The sequence below is a fragment of the Lampris incognitus genome, chromosome 19, assembly GCF_029633865.1.
Source record: "Lampris incognitus isolate fLamInc1 chromosome 19, fLamInc1.hap2, whole genome shotgun sequence".
Classification (NCBI taxonomy): Eukaryota; Metazoa; Chordata; class Actinopteri; order Lampriformes; family Lampridae; genus Lampris; species Lampris incognitus.
The window spans coordinates 22,073,720-22,094,430 of record NC_079229.1 but is presented as its reverse complement, the minus strand read 5'-3'; the positions used below and the strand labels follow the sequence as shown (position 1 = coordinate 22,094,430).

Below are 20,711 nucleotides of genomic sequence, written 5' to 3'. Positions count from 1 at the left end.
TTAAAATCTACCTCGGTAAACTACGCCTGTCTTAGGTTAGTGCTCATCCAAACACTGGTGCTCCACAGCTCCATTAAGTCTGGCTCTTACTATTCCCAACCCAGGGCCCGGAGGAAGCTGAGGATGGTGCCTCTCTCAGGGGGTTTGAAAAGCCTTGGAGGGTGAAGCTAAAATATTATGCCTGTAACCGGACACCCCCTCCCCATTGTCTCCTCTGCAGGGTTGCCTCCGCCGCCCCGTGCTTTAAAGAGTCCAGTGTTGACCTTGCTGACCTTGCTCCGATCTCCGAGTTAAAAGCATAATCATAACCCCCCCTCCCCCCAAGGTGGTATTTTAAAGCTCTCAATGCTGTAAGAATTATTTTGTCCGTGCTGCACTTCATCATGATGCAATTGACTTGGGAGGATTATTTCATCGTTGAGGCGAACGTAAATTCATTTTGTGCATCTGATTCTTTACACAGGGCCGCCATATCAAGCATAAGACTTCTTTTTTTGTTACTTGGATCCTTGGATTCGGGGGTAAACGGTGGAAGCTAACTGTTAGAAAATCACCTTAAAATCTGGATGAACGCATGAGTGATAAGAGAACGTGTCACCCAAGTTTAGTCATATTGCTCAGAAGACGTCATGATTGGAAAAGGATTTTTTTTTTGGATTTTCCCCCTTTTTCCTCCCCAATTGTACTTGGCCAATAACCCCACTCCTCCGAGCCGTCCCGATCTCTGCTCCACCCCCGCTGCCGATCCGGGGGCGGGAGGGCTGCAGACTACCACATGCCTCCTCCGATACATGTGGAGTCGCCAGCTGCTTCCTTTCACCTGACAGTGAGGTGTTTCACCAGGGGGACGTAGTGCATGGGAGGGTCACGCTATTCCCACCAGTTCCCCCTCCCCCCTGAACAGGCGCCCCGAATGACCAGAGGAGGCGCTAGTGCAGCGACCAGGACACATGCCCTCATCCGGCTTCCCACCCGCAGACATGGACAATTGTGTTTGTAGGGACACCTGACCAAGCTGGAGGTAACACAGGGATTTGAACCAGCATTCTCCGAACATTCTTTAATATTGCCATGGCAACTGAATAGGGGTTGGGATCAAAAGTCAATAAATTCCATTTATTTACAGCCTCGGTCTTATTTTCGTAGGTTTTGCCATCGTGCATATCACTACCGGCCTCATTGAGGAGATTTTGAATGTGGTGACCACTGCAAGACACAGCGTGGCAACCAAACACAAGCATCAAACATGTTTCAACAAGGCCAATACAACCCAATTATCTAAATCACATATTTGGAAATGAAAACAAAAGTGCATGTTAATAGTTATTACCCCGGAAATGTCCAATAATTTCTGCAAAGGTCCATCACATTGCTGAGCTACTCACTGGGTCAGCTTGCAGGGGTGATTACTTGCTGTATGTAATAGTGACCATCAGTGAACTACCTGCCCATTGCAGTTGAGAAGCCGTAGATGATGGTGAGGGGGCAACGGCCATCACAACAGAGACAGGTTGCTCATCGCTTGACGTATAAACAGAAAGTTTATGCAGCCAACCATTAAATGTATCGCCAGTGGAAACGGTCATGAATTGCTGAACTGTAAAATAGCCTAGTAAAAGTAAACAGCCACATGCCCGATGAATTTGGCCATCCCCATCTCACTGAATAATGGTTACAATTGTGATATCAATTAAGCTCGCTCGCTCTCTGTCTCTCTCTCGCTCTCTCTCACACACACACACAAACACACACACACACGCATGACATGTATATTTACGTCAAAAACTTTTGAAAATAGTTCATACTTATTAATAATTCTTCAAAAAGTCTCAACGCTACTGCAGCACCAAAGTCCACTATTTCATACAGCAGTCTTTAATGTTTGGAATTTAAACTTGAACCAACAACACATTTTAGACCTCTCGGACCTGCCTTGCGATTGCCACAATGGGCTCGTATGAGTCTTTGTTTTTGGTCCTTAATCATTTGCACATCTGTCTGAGGGTTAATGCTTTAGCTGATTTAATAATGGACCATTATGCAGCCGCTCAATGAGAACCTGATGTTAATTCGTCAGTGAGATTCTCATCGTGGCAGTATTTCCCAGCCTTGCTGAGCTAAGAAGCCGTAGACCCCTGGAAAGACAAACACACACACACACACACACACACACACACACACACACACACACACACACACACACACACACACACACACACACCGAGGCTCACTTTTATCCGGACCAGATGCTCAGCCTTCCATGTTGTATCTATCAGGAAGGAAGGATGATGTGTGCAGTTGTAGTTCTGGAGGACAAGACTTAAGGACTACAAATCCCTGACTCAAATAGCTCACACACCAGGGGAGATGCCTGCAAAACGTGTTTCGAGTTTATCCAAACACACAGTTTACCGCAAAAGCAGGAGGCTTAGACAAATTAAACGTGTACAGTATATGTCGTTCATGTGTACATGTGTGTAGCCTGTGCTCCGTGTGATTGCTCAGTGAGTGTGTGCTATGTTTGTGCGCTCTAATACTAGTGAGCTACTGCATGTACAGTCGTGACTTCAGTGTCTTTGAAATATTGTGCTGGCTTCATTTTTTTATGGCTCTCTCCCTCTGCTGCTATGGCCAGATGATCCCTGGGTCGACTGTACTCTCTTCGGGCACACCGCTCCTCCGTGTGCGTGCGTGCGTGCGTGTGTGTGCGTGCGTGCGTGTGTGTGGCCAGTGTTTGGATGGACTCCATATGGAGAGGAGGCTATAGGATTTGGGTTTGTTTCTGTGCTGCAGGCTGGCCTAAAATGACAGATTGATCCAGCTTCATCTCCGTCTCTATGTGGAGCTGCTAGGTTACAGAAACACACATTACGGACATGTAACTGTTGACCTATACCCCCCCCTCCCCTCTGTCTCTGTCTTTCTCTCAGCTCTCCTCTCTGGTGACATGAAGTCACTTGGCAGAGGACAAGTTTGTGTGACTTTGTAAACCTGAATCCAGACTTGCTGCATGTTATGCAGCTCGCATGCAAGTCTGCCAGCTTAGCAAACGCGTTGGGAATGGCTGCCTCTCTCTTTTTCTCTTCCTCCTCTTTCCTCTGTTTCTCTCTCTTAGGGGTGACGTACATGTGTTTTTCTTTAAAAAGTTAAATTTGTTACCTTTATGCCTTTTTTTTTTGGAGTTTGGCTGCTGCGGAGTGCTCTGTGAGAAAAGACTTGGACAGACTATGTGGTCACTTGTGTGTGGGAATGTGTTCTCCCTTTCTTGTGACATGCTCATTAAAAAAGATTAAAAAAAAATCCAACAAAATTCAAAGTTCTGTCTCTCCCAAGCATTTGCTGTCTGACTTAGTGCAATACTTTTTTCTTTTCTTCTTTTACCAGTCAAGTCCTCTCAACCCATCCTTCTGCAGAAGGTGGCGTGGGCTAATGTGCAGGAAAGCACACGCGTAGTCTGTGGGTGTTTGTGCTTTTTCTTCAGCTTTGTTTGTCCACTTTCCTTTGCCTGCACTAATGTGTGCTGAGTGCAGTGGGGTGTCACGTTTCCTTAGTGTTGTACTTGCAGGCTGCTGTTGCCCCACGCAAGCAGAGGCATAAATAATGCAGGGACCCTGAAGGTGACTTTGTCTCCGAGCTTAGGAGTTGAAATAATAATAATAATAATAATAATAATAAACCCTTTTTCATAGAGAAAGTTTCCTCAGTGCTCTGATGTATGATGCAACAATTAAAGATCGATTCATCACTTCTACCTTCGTAGGACGAAGTCACCAGTTCAGATGAGCTTTTGTAAACAATCATCATTCATCCACATTCACAGTGCCTTCTGGGAAGTTTTAGATTGCTGTTGAAGTTCTAGCTCCCCGTGAGAGTTTTGACAGGGATAAATTAAGTTTACCAATCCCCCCCCACACACACACACACACACACACTCTCTCTCTCACCTACCAGCTCCTGTCTAGCTGCCACGTCTTGCTGTATGGTTTGGTTGTTATTTGTTCATGGTGGGAATGGTAGGAACAGTTTACCCAGCCTAAAAGTTATAGTGCTTTTCAGAATCAGGATCAGAAGTTCTTTTGTTGCCATGTGCATTACGTACAACAGGAATTTAGCTTGGCGGTGTTGCTACGGCACAGTTTCGAGTGCAAGAAAAATATTGTCCTCTGAATCTACTACTACTACTACTACTTTTGGCTGCTCCCATTAGAATAAAAAATACTGTTAACATGATAAAAAAAAGTTAAATTTTTGTTTAATAAAATTGAAATTAAAAAAAAAGTAATGTTTAAAATACTGTCTTCTGAATAAAATATAAATAAAATAAAATGAGTATGTGAAAAAGATATATAAATACACAAACAGATCAGCAAAAAGTAAGTCTGTCAATGGGGCGCTGGGGCACAGGGGGCCTGTTGATTAATTGGGGGGGGCCTGTTAATTAGTCGGGGGGGACAGTGGACCTATTGATTATTCTGACTGCAACAGGGAAGAAACTCTTGTTATTATCGGTTAAAAAGTGAGTAGACGCATCTTCACCAACACTTGTTTGGGACTAACTTTTTGGAAATTAAGCATACACACATGCACATGTAGAGCTTACGTTGTAGGAAATCTTGGTTGTTTGTTACTGGCTGCTTCGTGTGTATATGTTTGTGTGTGCCTGTGTCTGTGCATATGCAAATGTGTTCTCATGTGCTTATTACAAATATGGCCAGAAGACAATAATCACATAATCAGGTATGCACATGTGCACACACACACACACACACACACACACACACACACACACACACACACACACACACACACACACACAATATTAGTCACTGCTTTTATACTTCTAGAATGCAATAAGTCCTAAACAGAGGAGGTTTGAAGGTGGCATCGCTGGTTGAATCTGTGTTTCATAGCCGATGGCAAAGGTGTAGTCTCGGAGGTCAAAGTTCACAGTCTAATGGCTGCGTCTAAGCTCTGCTCTCAGACAGTGAAAGCCTGACGTCTGGACAATGTAATCGTCTCAGTAAACATTTGTCAGCCTTAAATTGGGGTTTCGGGCAGATTTGAGAAGATTGCTCCTTTGCACAGCACGGCAATGAGAAGATTCAGAAAAGTAAGTTTCGTCAGTACATAATAAGGTGGATTAAAAAAAAAGTGAACCTATCCTTTAAGTCAAAAGATGTGTTTACCACACTCCTAAAAACAATGATTACATTACAGCAGTAGAGCGCAGGAACAGCTCTTCATTCATCAGCTTCATATTGTTTCTCTCTCTCTCAGACCCCTCGGTGCAGTCTTATCACATTTGCTCAGTTTACAAAGCAACCTTGCTGATAGCATCTTCAGGTGATAATGGGCATGATCACATCTCATCCGGCCTGTTTCTGTCCTGTGAACCTGCGGTTTGTCAAGTTGCAAAAAATGCATCCTTCATAGGTGTAGTAGTCTGCAGGGCTTTCTATTAAGGGATATCTTTACTTCTCCACATTCTTGGAGGTTAACTGATGCCAAGAGTAATGATAAGCTTGTCTGTGTTTGTGTTACCTTTGCTAAGAAGCACAACGGTTCCTTGTCTTCCTGGCCCCTTCGACAATTTGTCTGCAAGGCTAAAGTCTGCACACTTGTCTCCCAGTGAGCACACGTCACAACAGCACTTGTGAGTGCAAAATGTGGTGAATTCAATTATCAATGGATTTGTCATGGTAAGCAAATTCGCATATGGGTGCAGCGAACTTACTCCCTCGCGTTGACTTCAGATTTGGTGCGCGTTGACATGCAAGTTTGCGCTGTTGACCAGTGACAAAACTGCTTTGACTGTGTTGACCTGTGATGGAGCAGCCCCTAGGTAGACTGAAGAAAGGGAGCTAACATTTTAGCAGTGTATAATCATCCAATTTTATACTGCTGTGCTCTGCCAAGACATAAATTGCTACGCAAAAGAAATACGCAGCATGAGTCGACGGTGTAAGTATGTTTCGTTTGTGTTGGCGTAGACATCTGGTCCTGCCTATATGGCAAGGGAACACAAAGGAATTTGGCCCTGCAGATTTCTAGCATGGCCGTAGCCTCGCTGTCCCACCCAAAGAGATTACAGAGGTACATTTTGTGCGACTCCATAAAGTTTTGACCCCGACGTGATTTGAACACGCAACCTTCTGATCTGGAGTCAGACGCGCTACCGTTGCGCCACGAGGTCTGGCTGCATAAGTTATTTGAGATGCTTGTCCACCCTCCCATGTGTGCCCCTGGGAATGGCAGCACTTGCCAGTGAGTGTGGCGCTCAGAAAACACATGCAGGCATATGGTTTCTCTCCGTTGCTTTCTCTCACACACAGTCTTTGACACTCGCTCTCATTCACACCCTCCTCTCCCCTTCCTCACTCACACTGCTACCTTGAGGGTGTCTTTGTGTGGTCTTGCACAGGAACAAGCTACCCGCTCCAATACAAAGAGTCAGATAATGAGGTGAAGAGAGCTATTGTCTGGAATTGTGTTGTGTTGTATGTGTGCGTTGTGTTGTGTGTGTGTGCGCGCGTGCACGCTCCTCCTCCGCCACCTCCCTTTTCACAATCAGATAAGCAGATGCCTGGCGCCCGGCAGAACTAGAGCGGTGACACCAGCGGAGGTGGCGGTGTGTCACTCCTTCTATCAATGAAGCCCTGGAATGACTCAACAGGCCACTAAGACAAAAAGAAACAGCAGGACAGTCTTTTTATTCTACTCTTAAAAAATGTCCCAACAAAGTGAGAGTATATATCACGAACACATTATTTGTCATTTCATTTCATGCACTTGCACACACGAAATGAAACGCAACATCGTTGCCCACAGTAGTGCAACACAAAGACAAAAACACACATCCAAAAACTACAAGAACACCTATATACAAACTAACGTATCCAAACTAAAAAAATAAATTAAAAAAATCACTGTCCAGAGAATGAACACCAGCCAGGATGACTGTTGGAACTGCCAGTCTGCATGGGCTAGCAGTTAGCGTAGCCTGCCCTGCTTCCAGGTCCTGTCAGACCGCCCTCAGTGTTTCTTCTTCGGGCACAGCTCCGGGCAGGGCCGTGGTCCCATGGCCCACAGGATACAGCAGACCAAGCTCTCCCAGCTGATCCAGCGCCAGCTCTCCCAGCCATCAAACAAAAGACAAACTCAGACACAGACACTGCATGGACGGTACTGGGTGAGGCCGCCGCAAACGTGAATTCGCACCATCATCTTCCCACACTAGTACTGGTTGAGGCTGCTGGACTGGACATTGGACTGTCACTAGATTTTCTACTTATCCATTTGGCTTATTCATTTCTGATGTTGTGGGAAAATCTGGCTTCTGTTTCATGGAAAAGCGTTGATGACTGAGGACGTAGGTGAGAATGTCCATTCAGAAGGTGCCTTTTTTTTTCAGATCTGCAGTGAAATCCCAGTTTGTTTGCTCTTACTTCACATATTGGCATTGTATAGCTATTCCTGCATGACTGATGATGATCTACACAGACATGTTAAAGAAATGCTGAAATGAAAAACAAGATTTCTCGTCCATTAAGCCAATTATCCATGCTTGAATGCAGCTCTATTTAACAATATACTCAAAAAAAAAAAAGTAGGACATTTTCACACCGCCTTGCATTTATTTCTTTGTCTTTCTGGATTTTATTTTGTTGCTTGGGTTACCAGCTGTGCACCAAATCCAAACTCATAATATCAAAGGGATCTGTATCCACCCCCTAAATAATTTTTCAAAACGTTTGTCATTGTCCATCGAGTTTGATAAGAGAAATTGGTTCAACATTATGTCTTTAAACGCTCACCCCTCAAAAACCTTCCCTTGGCCTAAAGTCTCCTAGTTGACAATCCATTTGGTTGGATTTCGTTCAACTCAAGGAAACAGGAATTTTTGCAAGTTTGCTTTAATCTTCTGTTTTGACCCGGCATACAAAGTGCAGAAGAAAGCACCCTAAAAAAGCCTCCTCAGCTTTTCTTTAAAAAGCATGTTTAAACATTACGTTTTTTCAGTGCAAGTGGGAAAGGAAGGACTGGCTTATGGCAAAGGGCCGTAGCAAGATTTCAGCCACAACTAAATGGTACACATCTTGGCCCACTGTGCGGATGCAAGGCCTCCTGTGGTGCTAGATGCCTTGTGTTGGCATTTAATGTTCAGCTGTATTTGCTGCTGTGTGTAGATGTGATGAGATCGCCGGTACAAATTTTCCTCGTTACTCTTATGAGCAATTTCTGGCTTAATTTGCATGCTGCATTGATACCACTCAGTGTGGTACAATCCCGCTTCATTATCAGCTTCATTAACATCCATATTTGCAGCGTTGCAGTGGGCAAGGGGAAGCTTCAAGTGACTTCCCTGGCTATGTTTTGCTCTATTGTCCCTCTCGAATCCTTGTAACTACCTGGTAAGGGGTTCATGATTCATTTTTATCCAAGAAATAGGGACATGCTTGTCTGAAAATGAAGATACTTTTCATTTCAAAGGACAAAAAGTTTCACCGAATTTATTTTTTTATATGCGAGGCTTCCATCTGACAGCAGTGATGTGATAGCCAGGGTCTTTCTGTACAGTACATCACTATGTGTCGTCATTGTGTGGGTGGTCTGTGGTCTATGTTATGACAGGGCTGCTTCACCATGGGGTTTTTGGTAATAATATGCTCAGGTGCTTAGTATTTCCCCTCTCTGTGCAACACACTACTCCACTTTCTTGTGCAACGTAGACTTACACGGCCCAGTTCATGGTCTGTGCTAGGGCTTGGTGATATGGACAAAACCAAATACCCTGATATTTTTGGACCAGGTACCTCGATATCGATATTGTGACGTTATTGTGGGGATGACTTTACATAATCAGATTTTTGATAAATAATCAGTACAGTCTCCCTGCCTGCCGCCTAGCGACTGCTGGGTTAGGCTCCAGCATCCCCGTGACCCTGAGAGCAGGATAAGCGGTTTGGATAATGGATGGATGGATCATCGGTAAAGCCTATATAATAAGTAAGTGGGTAAAAGGCAAATAACATAACAGCTAGAACAGTCTAATAGGTTCAGAAAATTACATCTCATTACTGTAATGCAACCTTTAAAACCAGAAGACAACACATATACCATATCACAATATTAGGATATCCAAAATCCCAGATGATATCTAGTCTCATATCACAATGTCAATATAATATCGATATATTGCCCAGCTGTAGTCTGTGCTCAGAAAAATATCTTTGAAAAGATAAACTGAGGACATTAAAAAAATGAAATCATAATCTGGGAGTGCTGGATAACAGCACCACCAGTATTAGTAGTGATTCAATGTCTTGCACATAAATGCTTGAGATGGTCAGTGTGCTGAAGATGGGCCTTTATGACCGATATGCAAAGTCAAGAGCCCACTTTCGGCTCAGTGTGAAAAAGTCAAAGATCTCCGCATTACAAAAATTGTATGGGTATAGGAAATAAAAGAAAGTCACGCAGAATAAAAGTGATATCAGAAAGTTTACATTCAGGATCATTCCTTAGTAGAAGCAATGTTGGATTAAGAGCTGACCCCACATCCGGCTGTTGGTTTAGTCAGCAGTTATACCAGTGACACGTTGAACTGTATCAACTCAAACCTCTCTCTCCCACTCAGTCTTTTACCACAGACTGATATAATTGGCTTTATAACAATGTACTTTTTGTTAGCAGGCTGTTCTTTCTCTGGAGCCGGAGCATAGTCTGCAGTAGCCACTGTATGGCATTTGCTTCGGTGGTAATTATTGCCTTTATTTAAGCAGCACTATACATTTATGGAACGAAATATCAAGTGAATATTGAGGGGGGGGGTTAGAAGATGAATTCCCTTCCCTTGTTACTGGTTTGCAGTTAGGCATGGCTAAGCAAGGACATTAATGACGTCATTAATATCGGCCCAGTCATATTTAGGAGAAAGATGATTGACGCAGCTATCCGGCCAAGTTGACTTCACAACACTTACTGTCGCCCCCCCCCCCCCCATGGGAAAACAATGCTCTGCACTTTTCTTTGCCTTTAGCTAGATTGAGAATTCAAATTAGCCTGACATGGTTTGAAAGCTACTGTGTTAAGCTAACTTGCAGACGGGTACACCGCCCGAATCGAATCTGTATTAAGCACGGAGTGGATAAGTAGCTCAAAAGTGTAGTATAGCAAAGCTAATGCTAACCTTTTCATGTAAGTGAGTGAAAGATGCTAAACACCTAGCTTCTTAGTCTGGGCGGTATAGTTCAATAAGAATACACGTGTGGTCTACCCTCGTCTGCTAGTTAGCTGATTCAGAGTGCGGACGGAGTGCAGCAGGTGCTCACGGTGTAAAATGCTTTCTTTGTGATAAATAAACGAACTGTTTCTGATACACAAAAAAAATGTGTCAGGCGTGATACAAGTGTAATAATTGGAGGTCCCACCGAGATTTGCAAGTTTATCACGGAGGAAGATTTGAAACACGACGGACGCGGTCGAGATGGCACCTGCGTGTGAGCAGTTAGCTTGGCTAACGTTAGCAAGTAAGCTAGCGTCCTGCCAGAGCCTGGCTGAGGCACGTTTTGTTGTTTTACAGGTGTTTTCGTCGAGTGTAAGTACACAAAATATCGTATTACACCGTGTATGTGAGTGTTGCAGTATTACACCGTGTATGTGAGTATTGCAGTATTACACCGTGTATGTGAGTGTTGCAGTATTACACCGTGTATGTGAGTGTTGCAGTATTACACCGTGTATGTGAGTGTTGCAGTATTACACCGTGTATGTGAGTATTGCAGTATTACACCGTGTATGTGAGTATTGCAGTATTACACCGTGTATGTGAGTATTGCAGTATCACGGGCAGAAACAATGTGAACGTACGGGATAGAAGCCATCGAGCATTAGTGAAACATGTGGGATTGCTAAGTGAAAACAGACAAATTGAGAACAATTTTAATGGGATGTTGTAAGTACAGGTTACCCCAAAAAAGTCTCCGGAGGAGATGGTGAAGTAATTGAAAGCGCTTTGATTGGCTGTTTGCAGCTAGAAAGGCGCTATATAAAAATGCAACTTGACACGTGCTGGTTGCAACACTATATCGAAACTTGGGATATTTACTCTTAAATCTCAGTTTTGTCCAAACAAAGTGAAAAAAAATCCATGAATTTTACTAGATTATGTTGAAATCATTGTAGTTATTCTAGGATTAAAAAAAAGATTTAATACATACATGATTTTTTTTTACAGTTATTAAACATGTATTGATCTCTTTTAACCCATTTGCAGCCATTTACTGCAAACAGGGAGAACATATGTATTCTGAGTAACAAGCAAATATATCATCTCATATATTCTATGTTTTTTTCAGTAATACCTGCGGTACGTGGACCCTCTACTACCAATCACGGTGCATGCAAACGGCTATTCAGAGTGATGCCTTAGAAGAACCATTTCTGGTTCCAAAAGAAAACTAGGAACAAGGTTCCTTTTGCACTTTTTTTTAGAGACCTGCATTGTGGTTTTGTTTATCTGCCCTTCTCTAGCCTCAGTTACAATTGAACAATAGATACGGTGGAAGGTTTTAGTTATTTTCCCTATTTATATCATCACTCATCATCCATTAACTAAGAATTAGAATAAGAAATATCTTACGTATTATAAAAGGTTGTTCATGGAACCAGAAATGGTTCTTACATTACATTACATTACATTACAGTCATTTAGCCGATGCTTTTATCCAAAGCGACTTACAATAAGTGCATTTAACGTAGGAAATCAGGAGAACTATTCATCGTTAGAGGTCATAAGTGCATCTTCTCTCTAAACAAGCATCTAAGAGCAAAACCAGTGCTAATGTAAAAGCAAAAGAAAGAAATTTGTTTTTCTATGGCATCACTCCATGTGCAAATTCTGAATTAAAAGACAGTAACTCAACCAAAAACATTAAACTGTAAACACTGAAATATGATGGGAGCATGGACTTTCAAGAGTCAAAAAGTGAATACATGATAATAATAATGACTATACTTTTTAGAGATGATCAAATCCCCCAACTGTTTCATCCTAGAGCTCAGTGGAGACAGCTCGAGGGACACTAGAAGTAGGCCTAACGTAGGACCCCTGTGATGGTTTTGTCAGCTGCATGGCTAATATGCCTGGCTGCATCTACCCGGGGGGTCTCTCTTTGGAGAAATTCAGTGGTTTTCAGTAACCAAGCCCTCTGCGTCTGCATGTGCGTGCCAGTTAAGACCTCGGTTTTACTCCAGAGGGTTCAGGGTTGACTCAGAAAACTCTAATTCCGTCTGAATCCCGGTGTCAAAGATGTACACTCCACTAATACCGACGTAATGAGTAGTCCTTGTACATAGAATACTTACAGAAGTTGATTTTGGCTGTACGGTGTATGTACAGTTCTGTCATTTTACTCGAGTCAAATCTGAATGATGTTCGTCAAACTCTAATATTGCCCTTCGTCTTGAGCTTGTCTCTTATATTTATAAGCTGTTGGCCTTCATCTGTCTGGCTGATGTCACATCTCTCAGCAACATATTTCATCTCTGTAAGCCTGCTGTTGAACTAGTCTGCTCGTGGATGAAGCTCATGTTCAATACACATGTAGCTTGTCAATGAGGTTCCCCCCCCCCCATTTAATGCTGAGGGTCACAACTACTGGACCTGGAAAAATTCTGCTCCGACCTTCTCTCTCTCTGGATGTTGAGTGGATGTGTAGTGGTGTTGTCGTCTACTTTTGGCAGTTGCTAATCTTTCTCTCAAATCACACCAAATTCAAGTGACCTAGAAGTTTGGCATCTCCGTAACGTGATGTTTATGGGGAATCAGTGTTAAAAGGAGCATTATATTGTTGTTAAATTGATGTTATAAGCATTGAATGATGTCTTCTATCAATCTTCTTCTTTCGGCTTGTTCCCTGTTTCTCAGGGGTTGCCACAGTGGATTTTTGCCCTCCGTAGCTTTCTGTCTGACGCTTCCTTCTCCCGCAGTCCAACCCTCCTCATGTCCTCCTCTATCTGGTCTCTCCATCTTTTCCTTGGTCTTCCTTTTCTTTTGCCAGGTATTTCCATGTCCAATACCTTCTTTCCTGTATAGTCTATGCCTCCTCTCTGTACATGTCCAAACCATCTCAATCTTGTCTCTCTCAACTTCTCATCCATTCCTCTGATCTTGAACATAGCTCTCACTTCTTGTCTTCTATCGATGTCTTCTATCAATAATGCATCATGTTCTTCCGCTCCGGAGTTTATTTAATGAGTTAATTAGAATTATTAAATTATTAAATGATTAAAATCTGGCCCTGGATTGGCTGGGAGAGCGGGGCGGGTTAAGCTAACTGCTAGCCCATGCAGACCGGCAGTTCCGATAACACCGAGGGCGGTCTGGCCTCATCTGGCGTTGACTGTGTTGTTTTTGATGACGTCGTGAGGAGTGCGGGGAGGTGTGTCAAGGGTGTCTGGCTGGGAGAGCTGGCACTAGATCGGCTGGGAGAGCTGGGTCTGCTTCGTGCGGTGTGCCCGGGGACCACGGCCCCTGCCTGGAGCGATCTGACAGGACGTGGAAGCGAGGCGGGCTAAGCTAACTGCTAAGCCATGCAGACCGGTGGTTCCAAAAGTCATCCTGGTTGGCGTTCGTTCCCTTGGAAAGGGATTTTTCATTTTTTTGTTTAGTCTGGATATGTGTTAGTTTGGATGTGTGTATTCTTGTAGTTTTTGGATGTGTTTTTGTCTTTGTTTTGTACTGCTGTGGGCTGGGGGAAACGGCATTTCGTGACAAAGTGTTCCTGATTCCTGAGAATAAGAAGCGACTCATTACAAAATCAACACTAACACCAAATGTCTGTAATTCTCTGATATCTTTTTTTTTTTTTTTTGGTCTTTTGGGAAAATACCTGGAATGCCAGTCATGGTTTTTACCATTTATAAACTTAGAAGGAGTTTATAAAAAGGGGATAAATACCACACAATCATTCATGTCATGATTTGGGCTATTTTTGTTGGTGTACCACAATAGATTGCATGACAACAGGGCTTTGCTTGAAGGCATTCAACCACAGACTGTAAGAAGGGATGTTTTTTGTTTTTTCTGTTTTTTTAAGGAAAGGACGGGGCTGAAGAAAGAAAGAGAGGAACAGAGTGAAGGGGGCAGACACAGATAGAAAAAGGAGAGAAAGATACGCATAGCCTCCAAATGAGAGGAGATTCTTTCCTAACATGGTCATGGAGGACGGGGAGAAGTCCGTGAACCTAGCGGTTTCTCTCTCTCTCTCTTTTTTCTTTCCTCTTTTCTGACTGCGGCATGCTTCATTGCCTGTGGGTTATGATGAAGGGAAAGCCATACAGTGAGGGGGGAGGAAGGGAAGGATGAGGAGAGATAGAGTAGCAAGGCGACAGTGGAGGTCATGCAAGCGATGAACTGATAGAGGGCTGGGGGGGGGCATTTTTGTCATTTATGCGCGATGACGAAGACCAAGTGTCGAGATTAAATGAGCGTATTGTGTCCCGTGGAGGCCTTCTTACATCAACATTCGTTCACTCTTATGTTGCAACACACAGCGCGATGAATAACGGCTTCGCCCAAATGGATATGTTGTCAACCTTCCAGCTGGGGATGACAGCATTTTGCAAAAGCTACACCATTGTGCCAGTTCATGACCATGTCAGTGCCGTGTGCGCCAGTTCACTGGATCATTGCCCGTGCACCACATAATCACACGGGAGATTATAACGGCTGATTACTGAGGAGACCGCTAATTCCACTGGCCTGTTAATGTTAGAGCTACTGTATCTGTCACTTTACATCACGCCAAAGTGTCCATGTTACACAAAAAGTTGATCTCATTACTCAACCAATTCTCTCTCTCTCCTCCCCTCCCCTCCAGGACCCTAGCTACTGGATCCAGGTCCACAGGTTGGAACATGGAGACGGCGGAATCCTAGACCTGGATGATATACTGTGTGATGTGGCAGATGATAAGGACCGGGTAAGTTGTGTGTGTGTGTGTGTTGGGGGGGGCAGTACACCGTTACCCTGTTGGGGTATGATGTGGATAAGAAAAGTCTTTGTCAGAGAGCGTTCATTCATTTGGCCTGATGTGGTTTGATCTCTGTAGCCCAGCAGAGTGGGTTTAGGTCTTAATTAACAGGGAGAAGTCAGGGGCTGAAAAAAAAAGACCGGGCATATTTACCTCACAAACAATAGACCCTTTTTCTGGTCCCTGCACTGGTTTTTTTTTTTTTGGGGGGGGGCATTCTGGAGTTGCTTTCATATAGTTCCCTATCGTCCCAATTTTTCGTGTTACACGTGATCTGCTGAGTGGAGCAACAATCTAAGAACTTGTTTTGTCTGGTTTGATTTTACTCCAGCACTTTCTCTTTCCTCATGTTCTGCATAAAGTTCCTTCAGCCCGCATGTTTGGTCCAGTAGGATAATGATGAATTCTCTTGGTTTTATCTGCAACATCAGTTTCGAAGTTTTATTTATTTATTTTTCATGCATGCGGTTCACATCTCATTCTGTCCCGTATTTACATTTTATTTTTAGATATTGAAGCTAGTGCTCTTATCAGGAGCCAGCAGATGGCTGTAGATGAAATCAGTGCTGTAGTTGTTGTGGGGCTGCAAACTTTTGACCCTCTGCTTTGTGAGATGGTCCATGCCATTATTGTTAAATAAATTGTTTTTGAAATGGCTAAATTTAAGCAAGCCCAGTCATAAGCTTTGTGCCTGAGGCTTTGGAAGTACAAACGTTCTCGACGCTACGTGCTAACTGATTTCACCTGGCTGGTTTTACTGTCATGCCATTACAAAACAGTAAACCTCTGGACACTACCACATACTTGGTTTGATCATTACAGCCTGTTGGCAGCTCTTCACAGCTCTCATAGCTGTGGGAGGCTGAAAGCCTAATGATCCGTGGCCCGCAACATCCTCCTCCTTGGCTCGTCTTTGGTGTGTGTGTGTGTGTTTGTGTATGTGTGTGCTGTGTGTGCGCTTGCCTGCTAAGTCAGGCCCCTTAACACCCCACGCAGAGCATATGCCCATTATGTGTGTGTGTGTGTGCGCGCCCGCTCATACCCTTGCACCCTCCTTTGTCACAAACAGCATGATATCCCACTATCAATCTCAACTACTGTAGTCACCGTAAATGATTACCCACAACCCACTGTGCACTTCCTGTGGGATAAGTGTTGTGTGAGTGACTACATCTGAGTCACTCGTTGGTGAGCGTTCTGCATGCTTCAAACGACCTAGTTGGTACGAGTCATCGTCCAAACATTTTGGGCAGCAAAGTCATGCATGTGTTTGCTGAATGGCTAAACTCGACAGTGTGGGGAAAAAACCTGTCCATCCCAGTGAGGGGTGAGATTATAATCAGGAAGTGTTTGTAATGGTGACGCAAAGACTCAAACAAAATGCGCGTAAAGGCAAAATGTTATACGAGAGTTTTTCTCTGAAGCTGTTCATGGTGAGCATTTGCAGACCACTGGAAGCCCCGCCCATTTTCACAACCAAGCACACCCGGTTAGTCGCTGCAGAAATTGGCCGTAGACTTCAGAAAGTCACTCATCCATCCGTTATCCAAACCGCTTATCCTTACTCAGGGTCGTAGGGATGTTGGAGCCTATCCCAGCAGTCATTGGGCGGCAGGCGGGGAGACACCCTGGACAGGCTGCCAGTCCATCACAGGGCCCACACACACACACACACACACACCACACACACACACACACACACACACACACACACACACACACACACACACACACAGACAATTTAGTATGGCTGATTCACCTGACCTGCAAGTCTTTGGACTGTGGGAGGAAACCGGAGCACCCGGAGAAAACCCACGCAGACACGGAGAGAACATGCAAACTCCACACAAAGGACGACCCGGGACGACCCCTGAGCTTGGACTACCATGGGGCTCGAACCCAGGACCTTTTTGCGGTGAGGCGACCACGCTAACCACTGCACCACCATGCTGCCCACTTCAGAAAGTCAGATTTGGAAAATTACAAAAACTTTTGGATGCACCCCCCTCCCCCCAATTGATATGTCTAACAGGAGCGTTTGGATGTTATTTTACATTAAGAATGTTGTTTAAAGCGTGCAGCGGCGCTATCTCTTCAGGTGTTGATAAGATGGAAAACTTGAAATGGTTATCACTGTGTGTCTGTCACCTCTGATTAATCCTCACTTTGTTTTGCGTCACGTGTTTGAACAGAGCTGCGTTACTCAAACGATGGTGAAAGGTATGGGTCTGGTCGGCAGCTGTTATCTCTGACTCATATGACGCAGCATGGCAGGGCCCTCAGGATGTCTTGGATCTGGGAGCCATGGTTAGGGAAATTTGAATCGTAGTTTCCCAGGAACAACATGTGCTGTTTGCTGCTTTCACGGGTTGAATGATAAATTGTTAAAGGCTGACCCCAATTTTAATTGGACGTGTCAGGAATTTCTGGGCAGGTGCACTTGTTTATACATGCACCTGTGTAGTATTGAGTGATATAACCGAGGGTCTGTTAAAGAAAAAATGTAAATACATTTGTAAGTAAGAAATTGTCGCATCCTCCATGCTGTTCTGTTTCACCCTCAGAAGGAAACCGGTTAGTTTTTACGTAGATTTTTTTTTCATCCAAATGTTATTGTTGTTAAGTTGACTTTATTTAGGTTTCGTTATGTTTTCAGACAAACGTCTTTCTGAATTCTTTAGCGATGCAAAGGTCAATTTTGTCATGCCAATGAAGCACACTGAAATCGAAAATTTGCAATCGAGAGAGAGAGAGAGCGAGAGACAGAGACACACACACACACACACAGTGTGAGCATATGTTTGTCCAAGTGGGCATATATTTTACGTGTGTGTGTGTGTGTGTGTGTGTGTGTGTGCTTATATTCTACATGCACACCACATTTAAGCCCAATGCAGGTAGGTTATGTGCCGGCTGCCATGGTTACGATCAGCAAATGAGAGCAGCTGTGTTGCACCTGCTGTCACTGCCTCCCCCTACCTGCCCTTTCCCTTCCTCCTCCCTTCCTCACGCTGACCTCAATCATCTTCTTCTACGCTTTTATTTTCTCCCATTTCCTCTCCTCTCTCCTCCTCCAATTTCCCCTCGAGAATGAATAAAGTATTCTGATTCTGATTCTGGTTCTCTCTCATCCTGTCCTCGCCTTCGTATCGGCTTCATCCCTCTTTGCCCTTCTCTTCCCCTTCTTCTTTTCTTCCCCTCACATCTGTCTTCGCTTCCATCTGAGACGGTGGACGGCGGCAGTAGCAGCACAGCGGTAACACATGTAACACAACGTGTTACACGTCACTGTTGGAAAACCTGTTTCTCTTAATGGCATGGGTTATGTAAACAACACGGCACAGCAGCACAAACGCCGCTATAGAAATGGGATTTACTGCACAGCCCCAGAGGTGTGGTGCAGCCCGTGCTGGCGGTCTGTCTTCATAATAACATTATTATAACGCTTACCACCGTGTGAATCTCACCACAGTGTTTGGGTGTATAACAGAGACTGTATACTGAATTGTGCCCCGGCCTCGATAAAGATCCCTGTGTAGACATGGATGGCCAGACAGCCGGTCTGCTGACGAAGTGAAGCGGGATGAAACTGAGCGTGTCAGTAAGGTGTGAGGTCAGCTGTGTGCTATAATCGAAAAGGTTGGCCAGTATATCTGTGTAGCGTGAGGACTGTGGGTGACTTAAGAGCTGAGGTTACCTTACTACCGCGGTAAGGCCTCAAGGTGTGTGTGTGTGTGCATGTTTGTATTTGTATATACAGTGCCAGTGTAAATCCAGTTTCTCCAGTTCTCTCTATCAACACGTGCTTCTCTGTCTGTTTCTCTTCCTGCGCCATCCACAAACAGACGTCCTGCCAGATCAAGTCAACACTGAGAGAACCTGAAAGGAACCTGTTAGGCTTTCTATATATCCTGTGCATTTCGGAGCAATCGGACCACTTGGTAGTCTTGAAGCCAAAGCACCCTAACTGTACATTTCACGCCGTCTCTATTTATCCAACGTTGCTTGCTGTTTTCTGAGAAGCATTTGAAAAGCAAGCCTGTTAAGATTTAAAGTGTTGCGTTGTGCTTTTGTTGAATACGATCGACTTGAATTGTTTTTTGTCTTTTTATGGTTTATTTATTGCGTTTTGGGGTTTCGCCAGTGTAAACCATGTGATCACACTTTCTCGTCTACTTTTCCGCTGTCTCTCCACTATTTCCTAAACAAAGAAGCTCTTTTGTCCTCATCCGCTTTTCCAAATGTGTTCTCCGTGCAGTGCTCGCTCTCTATTAAAACCTCTGACCTTGACATTTGAAGACACGGCCCCCTTGACTTGCAGACATATGCTAGAATAAGGGTTCTAGTTTGTGCTGCCTGTCATCATCATCATCATCATCATCATCATCATCAGCGGTCACTTGGGGTCGAGTATGACTGTCCTAGGTCCTAGTGGGTATCCTTGCAGGAGGACGCCTGCATGTGACAGCTTTTTATGTGGAGAGGCTGATGCACCTGCAGCCACCACACAGTCCTTGGTAGGGGGGTGGCCAGAGTCCAATAGCATGGAGAACCATGACGATTGGGGACCACCCTCTGTTGCAGCCTTCATCCGCTTTCACTGCCGTTGTGACCTGGAGACATCTTCCACCTGTTCAGCCGTTGAGGTCTTTGTTGGATCGCACTTTGTCTGGAACCTCCCCCTTGACCTCTCCACCTTGGGTGACCCTACCAGGAGCCTTGGGTGACCCTACCAGGAGCCAAGCTCTGGACGGTGTGGCTCTTGGGATCACTGGTACACACAAGCTTCTCCACCACGACAAGGTGGTTATCCAGGAGAAGCATCATGCAAGCCCTGTTTTTTCCAGACCTGGCTCCTTAAAATGGGTTCTATAACATGCTCACACACACACACACACACACACACACGCACACACACACGCACGCACGCACACACACACACACACACACTTGAAAAACATTGGCATTTGCCCGTCGCAGCCTCACAGCATCTGGCAGAATGTCTCTGATGAGCACAGATGTGACACAGCAGTTTGAGTCTGTCTGGTGCAAGCCTTCTGGAAGCAAGCTGGCCAGCTGTTTGTTGAAAGACAAGGGTTCAACACTTGTACACATGTGGCTATCCAGAACCTGTGGGCTGGTGTTCGGTCAAGGGAAATGCCAGAGAAAACTGTGTTTTAGTGCAGACACTTCTGCATTCAAATATCTGTCGTCATTTAACCAACCAGCCACTACAAGAAGACCATAGGGGGGAAAAAATGCAAATCAGGATGTGGGAGTGATGGGAAAAAAAATCAAACCAGACGAACTTGAGTAATCTACACTTTTTAGAGGGATCGGCTAACCCTGAAGAAACAGTGTGGTCTGATAGCCACCATGGGAAGCAGAGAGGAGCAAGACAGACCTGTTTGGATGATGTCATTTGGAGGTGCCAAGACAGCACTAAAACCTGATCCAGTTTGTCGCTATAAGTTGTATTCATGTATCTAATAAACTTGTGTGGTAGGTTGTTTAATTTAGCCTCCTGATTTTACGACACACAGGGTTTTCCGTGTGCTGTAAAACCAACAGCGGTCCCCTTACGCCGACATTCAAATAGGCTGGAGTGTGGCAGTTGAATGTCAACAGAGGTGTAGACAGCTAGAGCAGAGTCAAGTGGACTGAATGAGTGTGTGT

At 44.4% G+C, this 20,711-nt stretch overlaps 1 protein-coding gene and 1 non-coding gene across 2 annotated transcripts in view; one reads left to right on the top strand and one right to left on the bottom strand.

The window, feature by feature from the left end:
• LOC130129512 (partitioning defective 3 homolog) overlaps window positions 1-20,711 on the top strand; it is a 465,188-nt gene that overhangs the window by 32,613 nt on the left and 411,864 nt on the right. Inside the window, exon 2 of the mRNA XM_056299064.1 lies at window positions 14,883-14,984. Coding sequence (XP_056155039.1) covers window positions 14,883-14,984 — 102 coding nt within the window. The remainder of the gene's footprint in view (window positions 1-14,882; window positions 14,985-20,711) is intronic.
• Window positions 6,122-6,193, bottom strand: trnaw-cca (transfer RNA tryptophan (anticodon CCA)). The gene has a single exon. It is a non-coding gene; the product is annotated as a tRNA-Trp (tRNA).